We start from the raw sequence: 14473 nt of genomic DNA on the forward strand, positions 1-14473 counted from the left end.
CCTTCCTAGACAGTATTCTTTCTCAGCCATACATTCATTCAGTGAATACTTAACTGGTGCATGTCTGTATGCCAGGTAGATGATGGAAGATGTTTAAACAGACAAGGTCCGTGATGTCATGGAGCTTATGGTCTAGTGGAAGAGAGAATCCTTAATCAAGTAATCACACAAATAAATAAATCATTGTCACTTGGAGAAAGGTCATGAAGATAAGATATTCTTGGGCCTGTTCATGCTTTGTTCCCTTCTTATTTCCTAATGCCACACTCACCTATTTAACATAGAAAGAAAACCTGCTTTACTTTTTATATGTATAAAGCTTACTTACTTCTCTATCCGAGTCCTACTTCAGTGAAGCCTGTCCCATTCAGCCTACACAAATATTCTTTCCTCTGAACTTTTTTTCAGCATTACATCTAGTACATAATTATTTATTTAATGTTACCTATCTCTACCTCCCTCTCTACCCCTCTCTCCTGGTCTCTCCCTCTCTTTCTCACTCCCATTATATGTTCCTACCACCCAGCCTTCTTCCCATTCTTTAAATATGCCAAGCTCTTCTTTGCACTGGGGCATTTGCCCTAGTAGTTCCCCCCGGGTAATAAAGCCTTCTGGGGGGGGTTGGGAGAGTAGCTACCTGGTCACTCATCAGGTCACCTTATTTTAATTTTCTTCTAGTGCACCCAATTATCCAGTATATTTCTTATATGAAATTGTCTTTCTCCTTGCACTAAAATGTAAATACCACAAGATCATTGACATCTGTATTAATTCACCACTGGTATGAAATAGGTCTCATTTGTTGCAGTAATGAATGAATGAAAAAATGTCCTGAAGCCCCTGAATATACTCTTCCTTACAGGAAAGAGGGAAAGAGGACTGAGTTCCTGGGCTCCTTACTAGACTTCCTGGTTCAGAAAACTCTGCTTTTTGCTCCAGGAACTCTGTTGAACTTCTTTGCTAGTGCTTAATCCAATACTTTTCTTTGTTTTTCTTTCACCTTCTACTAGGATGTAAGCTCCTTAAGAGCAAAACCTCATGTTCTTGTTTGCCACTGTCTCCACAATGCCTGCAGCAGTGCCTAGCACAGAGATGCCCAGCACTGGTTGAAGGAAAGAATAAGGGATCAGGTTTACTTTGTGTGCTATCCATCTGCCGCCTGCCATGATGTTAGGCACATAACAGAATGTCCAGAAACTTTAGTGGTTACTGTATGAGGCCATTCTGAATATAACTGCTACTGGTAGATTTGTGTCCCATCCTAGAATTCAGGACAGGAAAGCAGTTTGGAACTAAGAATCTTTCAAGACTGTTTTGAGCCATACTACAAAGGTGTTAGAATATGATCTCTGCAGCCTGAAATTGTGTATTATATAGGTTTCCTCAGTCCTCATTCCAGAGAGAAGTCAGGCTTTTTAGAATTCTACCCCTAAATAGCAGAAGGGAAGATATGTTTTATTTTTATTCAATTCCTATTTTAATACATGTACTACATCAGTCAGCACATCAGTGAGTATTTATTGGGCCCCTTCAGTACAGAGTAATACTTTGGTTGAACTATTGAGTTTGAAATATTAATCACATTGTTAAACCAAAACTGAATCCCCAAGTAATCTAAAGTGTTGTACAAGTTCCTATAGACTATATTTTGAGATGATGGGCTTTTACTTAATGTATGTTCCCACTTGGTCAGGAACAAAAGTTCAGTAAATAACCAAGGTGTTATTTTTTATCAAAATGAAATCTTTCAGGGGTCCTTGATCATTAGGTTTCTCCCTGTCCAATTGTTGAAGGATTGTGTTGTAATCTCTGTAACTTAAGATTTTGAATCTGGTAGCTGTCAGAAGTAAAGTAAAGAATGATACTTGCCTTTCTGTCTTTGGCACTGGTGTTTAATTTGGGCAGGGAAAGGGGCACCTGAGTAGCACAGTTGGTTAAGTGTCCATCTCTTGGTTTCAGCTTAGGTCGTGATCTCAGGGTCCTAAGGTCATCAGGCTCCATGCTCAGCACAGAAGCTGCTTGGGTTTCTTTTTCCCTCTCCTTTTGTCCCTCTCCGCCCATTTTTTTTTTCTCTCTCTCCCCCTCTCTCAAATAAATAAATAAATAATTTTTTTTAAATGGGGCAGGGAAAGAAGAGGTATTACTGCTGTCTTCCAGATCTCGGTTCTGTCCAAGGGTTTTTTTGTTTTTTTTTTTAAGATCTTATTCGTTTATTCATGAGAGACACACAGAGAGAGGCAGAGACATAGACAGAGGGAGAAGCAGGTTCCCTGCAGCGAGCCCAATGCAGAACTCAATCCTAAGACCCCGGGATCACAATCAGAGCCAAAGGCAGATGCTCAACCTCTGAGCCACCCAGGCATCCCAAGTCCAAGAGTATTGTAGTTCTCTACTCTTTGAGCTGACAGGGTATAATGTCTGGATCACAGAAACAATAAAAGTCAAGGGCGCCTTGATATCATCAGCTAGAGTCTGTGCAGTAAGCATTCATTCTCCAAATTCTCTTTTCATTATTAATCTCTTTCAGATTTCTCTGTTGACTTCTGCGGTAAACCACCTGAAAGCCAACGTTAAGTCAGCCGCAGACTTAATTAGTCTGCCTGCTACTGTAGAGGGACTTCAGAAGGTAAGTGCTGCATGTGGGCACTAAGATTAACCTGTTGCTGTCATTTTAGCTTCTAACAAGTTTTTTTCTGAAAGCATAGCATTTGAAATTAGCTGCTCCAAGAAGGCAGTAATAGAATATATCATTTTGTTCTAAGCAGTTCAGAACCTGTTTTGGTTTGGTTAAATTGGGCCTTTAATTTGCAACAGGTGAGTTTAGTTGTGGTTTTTATGGATTTACATCTTTTTATTTGGCTCTCTGAATCCCAGAATTTCTCTACTAGGACTCTTAGGTTAACATACATGGGTTTGCTTCTCATCATTTGCCTTCTCAATTCATCATCCAAAATGTCTTCATGAGGGCAGCCCGGGTGGCTCAGCGGTTTAGCGCTGCCTTCAGCCCAGGGCCTGATCCTGAGACCCGGGATCAAGTCCTATGTCAGGCTCCCTGCATGGAGCTTGCTTCTCCCTCTGCCTGTGTCTCTGCCTCTCTCTCTCTCTGTGTCTCATGAATAAATAAATAAATAATCTTAAAAAAAAAAATGTCTTCATGAAAGCAGACCAACTATAGAAGAGAGTTGCTCTAAATTGCTATTTTTTTCATGTTTGAGAAAGAGGTTTTTAAAAAAATAATAATTGGGGGAAGTGCAAAAATTAAAAGTTTAGGATATGATAAGTGTTAGCAAGGATGTGGAGAAAAAGAAAGAAATTTTCAAACACTCATCCTGGGAGCATAAATTGGTAAAAAGCATTTTAGAAAACAATATATATTATTTTATAAAGGTAAAGGTTTACATTCTCTAAGCAGTTCACTTTTATGTACCCTAAACTCTAGGGCCTAGGCAAGAAATAATTTGAAATTTCCATTTACTTGATCCCTAGGATTCTGGACCAAAGCAGGAGGCAGTGACCAACCAAATAATATGCAGCAATATGTAGAGCTGGATGGGGAGAGTGGATAGGGGTAGGAAGGAATAAAAAGATGCCTAATTGGGACACAAGCAACATTAACCCCTGAAGCAGGAAATGGAAGAAGGGATGCTGGAGGAAAGGAACCCTAAAAACTGGGTGTCAAATCTAAGGTCTTTGACTTTTCAAATTTAGTGTATAAAAAGTTTGATTTGACTGTATACCAGGTTCTATAAACATATAAATTGTTTCCACAAAGGAGTAAAGAACTCCTGTGCCACTTGCAGAAACAGAACTTGGTATTTTGTAGCCACACCATCTGTGTGTGTCAGTCTCCATAGTTTGCTGTTTATCCAAGATGGTCATCTGCTTACAACTTAAACGGCGGGGGCAGGGAGGGGGTGGCCTGAGGAGGCGGAGAGATAACTATGATGAGGCAGTCTTCTTGCTATTATTCCCAAGAGTCAAATGGAAAAAAGGTAGGCTTCTGTGGTCTTTAATGCAGAAGCAACTCTGGCAGTCTAGCATTAGAAAAGGACATTGGTTTATTGCATTAATTAATTCAGTAAACATTTGTGGCACTTCCTCCAGTTTGTGCCAGGCACTTTGCAGTTGGTGAGAATACTAGTTTCAGGGTTTTGCTCTAGAGTTCACATGGCTCTGTCAGCTGCTTCCTTAAAAAAAAAAAAAAAAAAAAAAATCTTAAACAAGAGCTTACTATCTTGCATCCTAATGGGCTCATACATCCAGCAAGCGAGGATCATCTAACAGTAGATGTCTTTGAATGCCTGTAGCTTCTGTAGCAACAGAGCTCACATAGATAACATCCCAGCTTAGAGACTTCTAAGAGTGTGTGTTTTCACTTTGCAAAACTGTGCTTATAATGTCAGATTCTACTTTTAATACAAGTGGTTCCATTTTGAAGTGGAAGATCATCCCAAATACCTGATCTCAGTGTATCTCATGATTTTTTTTAAGTGTTGAAAATGTCATCTCTTGGTCTTTTGGGTTCTTAGCTGTCACTATAATAGAAACAACCTAGGTTAAAAATACTAATGTATTTAGTATAAAACTATAAAACCGTCAGTAGATCTTAATGAGAGGCCAGCACCCACCAAATAGTAACACTCTTTTAGATGTCATCCCTTAGGGCAGGCCTTTTTAAAATGATGGTATCTGAATCATATTTCCCCAGTCCCTAGTCCAGTTGGACTCCTTAAGCCTAATTGAAGACAAAGTAAGCCACTACTCGCATCTCATTCCACTCAGCAGTTGCTGGTGGGATTCTAAAGCAAAAGAGTAACAAATGCTGCCGAATGGAATTTTTCCTTCATCTCTGAAACACTGGGCTTCCCAAAGCCAAAAATGGTTCCACTCATTGTCATTCAGAAGTCATCATTTGTTCCTGACGTGATGACGGTCTAGTGTTAGCTGTGGCCTTCTGCTTGCCTACCATAGGGCTTGGTAAGGGCAGTTGTGGGAGACCCTTATCTCTGGGTCCCAAACTTAGGAACTAATTTTTTTTTTTGTTTCTTTAAGAAAATTTGTTTTTTCTCTAGGAAAAGTCCTTTAAATTCAGAAAATTATTTGTTATATATAATTTTATATATACGGGTGACCCTTGAACATGATAGGTTTGAATTATGTGGTCCACATATGTGTTTTTTGGTTGTTGTTGTTGTTGTTGTTGTTGTTGTTGTTTTGAAATACAGTACAAACTGTAAACGTATTTTCTCATGATTTTCTTAACATTTTCTTTAGCTTACTTTTTGGTAAGAATACAGTATAAAATACATACACAAAATATGTGTTAAATGTTTATGCTATTGGTAGGCTTCTCATCAAAGGCTATTAGTAAAGTGGTGAGTTAGAAGTTATATGTAGATTTTTGACTGCAAAATCGAATAACTGTATTATTGAAGGGTCAACTGTATATAACCATAAACATGTATAGTTTCCTGTTAATTATGTCTGCATAAGCTATGTGAAATTCAATTTGAAGAAACTTGAAATAATTAAAAACACTGACCTTCATTAGGTCAGTGTTTACTATAAAATAAAACACAGTGATAAACCACTGTACTCCTAAAAGAATGTCTAAAATTAAAAAGACTGAGAAGAGGAGTTTTGATGGGGATATGAAGGAACTGGAATTCTACACTGCTGGTAGGAATGTAAAATGGTACAACCATTTTGGAACACATCTTGGCAGCTTTTAAAAAATTAAGCATTGGGACTCCTGGGTGGCTCAGTGGTTGAGTGTCTGCCTTCAGCTCAGGGTGTGATCCTGGAGTTCCGGGATCAAGTCCCACATCAGGCTCCCTGCAGGGAGCCTGCTTCTCCCTCTGCCTATGTCTCTACCTCTCCCTGTGTCTCTCATGAATAAATAAGTAAAAATCTTTAAAAAAAAAAAAAAAAAGTTAAGCACATATCTACCGTATGATCAGCCATTCACATCCTAGACGTTATGCTGATGAAAAAGCATGCAATGAAGGGAAGTGAAAACATATGCCCACATAAAGACTTGTATATGAATGACATGAGTGTTGACAGCAGCTTTATTTGTACTAGTCAAATACTGGGAACAACCTAAATGTCCATCAACAGGTGAGTATTTAAAACTGTGATGTATCCATATAATGGAATGCTTCTCAGCAACAAGCTAAGTGGCTACAGCCTGTATAAATCTTAAAAGATGAAGCCAAGTGAAAGAAGCTATACCCCCCAAAAAAAGAAAACAAAAAACCTCCACATACTCATTCACTGATCCTATTTATACAAAATTCTAGAACATGCAAACAGATATGTAGTGGATCTATTGCTGCCTGGGGGCAAGGGAGGGAAAAATCACAATGGCCTGAGGAAACTTGGGGTGATGGACGTTTATTATCTAAATTTTGCTAATGGTTTCCTAGGTATATATGTCAAATCTTACCAAGCTGTAACTTTTGAATATGTGCCCCTTCACTGTGTCAATTACATCTTAGTAAAGCTATTACAAATCTTAAAAAGGAAAAGACACTGGTCTTATGACATGTTTCTTTTCAGAGTGTAGCTACCATTGGCAACACTTTAAACAGTGTCCATCTTGCTGTGGAGGCAATACAGAAGACTGTGGACGAACACAAGAAAACCATGGAGTCACTGCAGAGTGACATGGTAAGGAAATCTACAAATGCTGCAGGAAATCTGCATTCCGCCTATCCTCTTCTCTGCAGTAGGAGTAATGCCATCTTCCCATTCAACTGAACAGACCCTACCATGCACCTTTTATAGTGGAGGAAATAACAGCAGTAAGATACAGTTCCTGGGTGGAATGGATAGGAAGGAAAATGGAGAAGAAAAGGGAAGTGTGGGATCCCTGGGTGGCACAGCGGTTTAGCGCCTGCCTTTGGCCCAGGGCGTGATCCTGGAGACCCAGGATCGAATCCCACATCGGGCTCCCTGCATGGAGCCTGCTTCTCCCTCTGCCTGTCTCTGCCTCTCTCTGCCTCTCTCTCTGTGTGTGTGTGACTATCATGAATAAATAAATAAAATCTTAAAAAAAAAAAAAGAAAAGAAAAGGGAAGTGTCATAGGATTGATAACAAATCACCCTAAACTTAGTGGCTTAAAGCAACACGTTATTTCTCACTCTTCTGTAGGTCAGGAATTTGGACAGACTCTCAGACTTTGTAGCGAAGAGAAGCCAAGTAAAGAGGCATATAACTCTCCTCTCCGGAGTTATATGTACAAATCAGGACTATTCAAGGAACACAACAGTTCCCCAGCTTCTTCACTAATTTCTAGGTCTATCCTGCATGTTCTTTTCCAGCCTTGGAGTTTTGAGTTTAAATTGGGCAATTTGTACCTAGGAGACTTGGGCTATGTTAGAGTTCTAGAAAAGGACGGTTTTTCTTTTCTTCAAAACAAATACCCCTCACTGGTATTTAATGTGGCTGTTCTGGAGAGATATTGAGCTAGGTGTTCAGACACCCTGGATTCCAGTTTCACTTCTCCTGCTGAGTGTCTGTGGGATCCATAATAATAAAGACCTCTAACTCAGCAGTTTTTCCATTACTGCTATGTTAATATCTTGAGCATTTTCTCAAAATAATAAGTATTTTCCAAAATACCTGTTTCCTAAGTCAAAAATTCATGCTTTAGAGAACCATGGGGCCTTTTTCTCCCACCTCTCTTTTTCTTTATTGTTGCCTTTTGTTTCTTATAAAAGCAGGTTGATAAATGTCTGGGATTTCAGATTTCAGGGAAAACTGGTTATTTTCCCTAATTGCATTCTGTTATAATTAAATCTGCCTCTTTTAAACTTCCATGGTTGCCGATGGTAATCCTCCCCATTGGAACATTTTATACTAAGTCATAGATAGAGGCTCTGAAAGATTAACCCATGCAAAGTTTTTCTACTAGAGGGAAAAAGTTTATATAAATGTGTTATACTTCAGTCTCTGCAAAGAGACTTGAGCCAGTGGGAAGGGGATGGGAAAAGGAAGAGTAACCTTTAGACATAAATCTTGGCATATGCTGTTAAAACTGAAAAATAAGTAATGTGCATGATTGGTTGTACTTAAAATAAGGCTAGCGGTTACATGACTAGCTACTCTTTGAGTGTACAGACCTCTTTAGTCCTGGGGAAATTATGACACTAGCCAGGTCCAGACTGAGTTGGCCCCTGAGAAGTTAAAGTGATCCTATAGTTTCTCTGGGAGTACAGGTAATGGAGGAGAGAACTGGTTTCTGGGGAGTTCATTCCATTCCATTCAGAGACTGAGAAACAGACTGGGAGGACCTCAGCTCCCTGATGTGTCTGGGTGCCGTTGGTCCAGTTCATGCTTCCCCAAAAGCACCTGGTGCCCTCAGGGCCAAGCACAAGACTGGTCACACTGTAAGCTCCTGGGAAATAATTGGGTTTTTTTATTTGTTTTTAAGATTTTATTTATTCATGAGAGACAGAGAGAGAGAAGCAGAGACATAGGCAGAGGGAGAAGCAGGCTCCATACATGGACCCCGATGTGAGACTCAATCCTGGGTCCCTGTGATCACAACCTGAGCCGAAGGCAGGCACTCAACCGCTGAGCCTACCAGACGTCCCTCCTGGGAAATGATTATTGATTAATCTGTGGATACGCCCTGTGGGAAGCTAGAATGTTCTAGGACCATCCCAGATGGTTAGGTAGACCTGGTAATTAGTTGTTGCCTATACTAATCTCCATTTCTGTTAACAGAATCAACACTTCTTGAAAGAGACCAGTGGAAACAACCAGATCGTTCCATCACCTTCGGCTATATCAGAATTTGACAATAAAACTCACAGTGAGAATTTGAAACAGGTACTGGCTTAACTCCCTGTGCCCACAATGGACTCTGGGGGCTGCCTGAATAGCTGGGCTTAGTGTTGTGGTGCTTCATCCCATGCCTGCCTGAGAGCTGAGCAGAGAGCAATATGTATTACTATCTTAGGAAACCAAGATGCCATCTTGGCTCTTCTTTGGCACTCTCCTTTTTTTCCCCTGTATGTCAATCAGTGAAGCAAATTCCTTTTCACATCTTGGAAGGCATAGAATAGCCAGATTATCCTGAAGAAGATATTCATGAGAAATAGCAATCTGGGCAAATTAACATTTCTAAAATGTTGGAAAGCGTATCCCTAGAAGTTAAGATGTTCTAAAGACAGGAGGAGGAAAAAGGCTATCAAGTTCAGAATCACATTAAAAAAAATAAAGGAAACCTCCATGGAGAGGAATTCCTGTCCTGAGTTTAATGCCCTCTAAAACCTGTAGTCATCATTCATTTTTAAGTAGCAATCAGTACTAGAGGATGTCAATAAAAATAATTGAATCTTGTACTAAATAATGCACTACTTGTTATGGTTTTGCTACATGAGCCAATTCAGTAATTGGTATTGTTCCTAAGGTAGTTTTGTCCTGACAAATTAGGTTAATAGGCGTTTCAGTTAATAACCCAGCAAGCTTTCCCGCCAGCAGGTGAGGTAAACATTGGGAAATCAATTCCCAAGCTCAGCTTTCTGGAACCAGAGAGTGAATCATGTAGGTAGACCCCTTTCCTCTCTTGTCTAGCTGAGATCAAACAATTCCAGAGGGAGCAAACTTGGAGCAATTTAGAGTGGAGGGACAAAGCCAAGACAGACAATCAATGGTCTAAACCAGGAAGAGGAGTTTACTTCAGTAACGTGACATAGTAATGGTTGTTTAGTGCTGCTGGCCGGCTTGTCTAGTGTATGTCTTTAGCTGGATTCCACAATTTGATTTATTTCCACTCCAGGATATCCTGTACCTTCACAACTCCTTAGAGGAGGTAAACAGTGCCCTAGTGGGGTACCAGAGACAGAATGATCTTAAACTCGAGGGAATGAATGAAACAGTCAGTAACCTTACCCAGAGGGTCAACTTGATGGAAACAGATCTGGTTGCTGTGAGCAAGGTAGAAAAGCAAGCGAACCTGTCCCTCAGTGTGGTAAGCCTTTTCAAATCTTTTGTGGTATGTTCTGTGTTGCAGTGTGTTTTGTCTCTATGTGGATGACATTCCGTAGACTTTTTGGATCCAGTCCCCGGCATATTGGAGGAGCTGTTTGCACCAAGCTTCACACTAGCTTTGTGATGTGAATGCCATGGGCACAGTTAGCTCTGATCTGGAAAGGGAGACGTAGAGGAGTTCATTTGCTTGCCTGGCCTTCCCCACAAGTGGTTGGCAGAAGTGACAAGCTTTCTATCATGTTACCAGTGACCCATCTGGTAGGGAAGCTCTGGCACATATTTCCGAGGGAGGTCTTCTTGCTCTTTTTTAAGTTGTTAAGAGTGGAGCAATGACAATGACAATAACTGAAGAATCTTGTGCTGTTTCTTTAACCCTGAGCTTGACTTTCAGATTTATCCTGCTATGTCTGCATATTAGAGTGATCCTTTTTCATCTAATGCAAGAAAGCCATTTAAAACAGACCAGCCAGACCAGCTCAACTTGAGAGGTCATTGAGTCCATCCTCCCATTTTACATGAGGATACTGAGTGACCTAAGTCTTTGAAGCTTGCGGACTATGTGTTTTACTGGTTTGCATGTTATTGTCAATAAAATTTGTGTTTTTAAATCCCCTTCGTATATACGTTGTGCTGGGATCCATGGGGAAATATTTTAATAGCTGCAAGCCCCATCCTTAACGATTAACAAAGACACAGGCATATGTAAGAAATGGAAGCCTAAAACAGGAAATTGTACCATAAATTCAAGTAAACAGCAGGGCCAGAAGCAAGCGCACAAGTAAGATTGAACTCCAGCACCTGGAAGTCAGATTTTGAACCGGCTCTGCCACAGTGGAGCCTTGGCAGCTTGCTGACATGGCTTGGACGTTAGAATCAGAAGACCAGTTCCCCCTCCCACTTTACAAGGACGTGTGATTTACTACAAAGCTGTGAAGATTAAAGGAGCCTTGTTTAAAAAAACCCTTTTGAACTTATCTAAGTAGGGGCTAGAAATTTGGGGTGATTTGAGGAGTTGTAGGCCTTGAAAGTTTTAGTGAAAACTGAATAGTGAAAACTTACTGCCGCAAACTCCCCGTACTGTCCCTCTCCTCTCCCCGTCCTTTTCCTCCAGAAGAGGAAATTGTTAGTAGAACCCTCTGTCCTGCTGTTTCTTCCAGCAGCATCCTCCCTACTATGCTTCTGGGTGTAAGTCCTCTCGCCATCTATACTTCAGAAGTTTTAAGGTTTCTGAGGCACCAGTTTCAGCTTTGTATCTCAGCAGCCTTTCTCCCTCTCCTCTTGTTCTCCCACTGGTATTTCTGTTGAAGGTACTCTGAGAACCTTTAAATAAATTTGACCAATTTGTCTTGAAAGTGTTGTTTAGGCTTTAATATTTACCTTTAATCTTGTTGTTTTTACCCTTTAAGATGGATAATAGAGCTGCCACTCTGAAAAGAGAGTCCCTGCATCAAGTGACCAACAGAACAGATACATTAAAAACCCAAAGCATAAAGGTAAATAAATAATAGAGGGCTGATTTTGAAGCAAAAATAATGCGTCTGCATCTTTGTGCTTTTGAGGGGTGCCTGGCTAGCTCTGTGGGTAGAGCATGCAGCTCTCGATCTTAGGGTTGCAAGTCCAAGCCCCATGTTGGAGGTAGAGATTACTTAAAAATAAACCAACCAACCACAACAGCACCTTTGTGCTTTTGAGCTACTGTTTCTTTCTCAAAAGGAGCATTTTGGTTCCCATTTGCTGCGACTTCAAGACAAAGTGATTAGTAAATTAATGTATTAGTGAATAAGAGAGTACTTTATCAGGCACCTACCCTGTGCCAGGCCCTTTGCAAGGAGTTGGGGTGACCACAGTGAGCAGGACAGACAGGTGACCCTTATTCTGGTGGAGCTCAAAGTCAGAAAATCATTAATACATAATTGAACAGATAGTTAAGCATGAGTATGATAAGTGCTATAAAGGAAGAGTATAGGGTCTGATGAGGATGTTACCAAAGATCAGGAGAGCTTCCCTAAGGAAATGACTTTTAAGGTAAGACAGTAAGTTATCTGTACTAATGATAGTGAACAGAGGCAGAGATCATTGAAAACTGGTGTCTAATCAGCATTTATTTTTAGATCACAGTCTCTGTACATACATGGTCCATTTAAGTCCCAGCCTGTTCCTTTCACCTTGTCCCTTTCCCTGTTTTTTTTTTTGTTTTTTTTGTTTTTTTTTTAAGTTCTTCCCTGACATATTGTCACGGTAAGACAGTCTGTGATATGCTTTGATATTCCAAGAAAGATAGTTTATTTGCAACATTCTCTGTGACTAGAGTGTTGTTTAATATTATAAGATCTGGGTTAAGATAAAGCAAGGAAGATTGTGGCTGATTGGCTAAAATACCATCTCAGGTGCCCAATGTGTGTGAGGAGCTCAAGGGTGTGAGGTTCAGAGGAAATGCACTTAGAAATGAACCATAATATAGGCAGTTTTCAGTTTTAATACTTTCCACCTATATTTGTTCTTCCATAATTGTTTCGTATAGTCTAGATATGTTAAGATTTTAATGCTTTGTGAGCTAGACTTCTGTTGACTTTTCTAAGTGCTTCTGCAAAATAAATACATAAATACCCCACCTGAGGAATGACAAGAAAAACCAAAGATCCGGATATAAATTGTTGAGCCCAAAAAGTAACAGATGGTTACTGCTAGAGATTTGTAGTGTTTTCAGCAACAATCCAGATTTTAACAGTAAACATCAGAATCAAATGCAGCTCATGCACATTTTGGCCTAAGCTTCCTGGTTTTGCTTTCAGACCCTTTGTGTTTTTACTGTCATCCTGGTGTATTGGTCCCTTTATTCCACTTCATCCAAGCATCCTAACCATATGTAATTTCTCCCTAGTTTCTTCATAAATTCTTCAAGTGTGTAGTACTTAGCTTTAGTCACCTGTGTCCATATATTCGCTCCTTAATAAACCAAGAGTGATTTATATGGTAACTATTTAAAGATCAGAGAGAAATAATTGAATAAAAGAAACATGTAATAACTTGGTATTCTAATTGAACATAGGATCAGGACCTTTCACACTGGCTAAACAGTTAGAAAATAGTAAGCCTCACAGAAACCAGACTTCTCTCTTTTTACAATTAAATGTATTTTTTGTATGCCACTCTGGGTCATCCTGGGAATGAAGAAGGCCATAGAGAAGAAACTTTTCAAAAAGATATAAGCAAGTAAACAAATTAGAAATTTTACAGTTCCTTCTGCGTGTTCCCAACAGTTCCTGCCACCAGTTGAGTCCTCATCGTGGGAAGAGAGAAGGAAAAGCCAGGGTTGGTTCCTTTTTTTTTTTTTTTTTAAGTGATAAGAGTATAACACTCTCTCTAAATTTGTTTAGTCACAAGGTGAAGTAAGATATCAGGAAAATTATTTAGTGTGAAATAGTTACTAGAAAATAATATCTACTCATTTAGGAAATGGGTGTTGCATGGGCACCTGAGCAAGAGTACATTTCCTTTACTGCTGACACATACATGCCTTCCGGCATCAGCCAAATGTTCGCAGTGAATCAGGTCATCTGTCGCATAATGTTCCCCTAATGGTCCAGCTTCAAATCCCTCTAGACCCTTATCAGGCCTGAGTACCAGAGGTATCTCTAGTATTTGTTGATTCATTCCTTCATTGCCTGTAATAGGGAACCTACTGGAAGTCAAACACTACATGCTAAATAGGCTCTAGAAATATAATGAAGAATCAGATAAGGTCTTAACTTCCACCTTAAGCCTTATATGATCTTTGTTTTGGACAGAAAGAAGATAGTTCAGATACTCAAGTATCCAAGCTAAGAGAGAAACTGCAGCTGATCAGTGCTCTCACAAACAAACCTGAGAGCAACAGGCCTCCAGACATCATTAACAAAGGTGAGATACTCAGGGCTGGCTTCTGAATATTTCACGCAGGCTTGGGCAGCTTGCCTCCCACACAGAGAGTGGGGAAAGGTGTTCCAGCAGGACTGATCAAACTGAGGGAATGATGCCTGAGTGCACCGAGATGAAGCTGATACACTTTGGTTTCATTTAGAAAAAGCCCATTTTGTACATGATTTGTATTCCAGTCTATTAAGGAAAGAATGGGTAATGTTTAGCTTGAAATAGACTTCTCCATGCTGTCTGCATCCAATTATAGGCAAAAATGTAACTGTCATAGTGTATATTAAACCAGCCCTAAATGTTGTTTACGGGAGTCTTTTCATTACACTAAGTGCATAAAATTTACTTAAAAATAAATATTAGTCCTTCTGAAAAGCCATTAACAAATAATAATAGGATCATTGAGTTGGAAAGGCTATTGGTTCTAGGTAGGGACATATCTAATCAATATTAGCGAATGTCTCAAGGACATTACCAAAGCACTGGATTGGGTTGGCTTTGACCCCTATTCCCCACAAATATTTCTCATTTTGGGGAAAGCATTACAACCTTTCTTACTCT

General features: G+C 39.8%; 1 protein-coding gene across 1 annotated transcript in view; it reads left to right on the forward strand.

The window, feature by feature from the left end:
* EFCAB14 (EF-hand calcium binding domain 14) overlaps positions 1-14473 on the forward strand; it is a 44968-nt gene that overhangs the window by 16561 nt on the left and 13934 nt on the right. The window contains exons 4-9 of the mRNA XM_025420197.3: positions 2528-2626; positions 6562-6672; positions 8735-8839; positions 9792-9983; positions 11410-11496; positions 13792-13903. Of these exons, the coding sequence (XP_025275982.3) occupies positions 2528-2626; positions 6562-6672; positions 8735-8839; positions 9792-9983; positions 11410-11496; positions 13792-13903 (706 nt within the window). The remainder of the gene's footprint in view (positions 1-2527; positions 2627-6561; positions 6673-8734; positions 8840-9791; positions 9984-11409; positions 11497-13791; positions 13904-14473) is intronic.

The sequence above is a fragment of the Canis lupus genome, chromosome 15, assembly GCF_003254725.2.
Source record: "Canis lupus dingo isolate Sandy chromosome 15, ASM325472v2, whole genome shotgun sequence".
In the NCBI taxonomy this organism is placed as follows: Eukaryota; Metazoa; Chordata; class Mammalia; order Carnivora; family Canidae; genus Canis; species Canis lupus.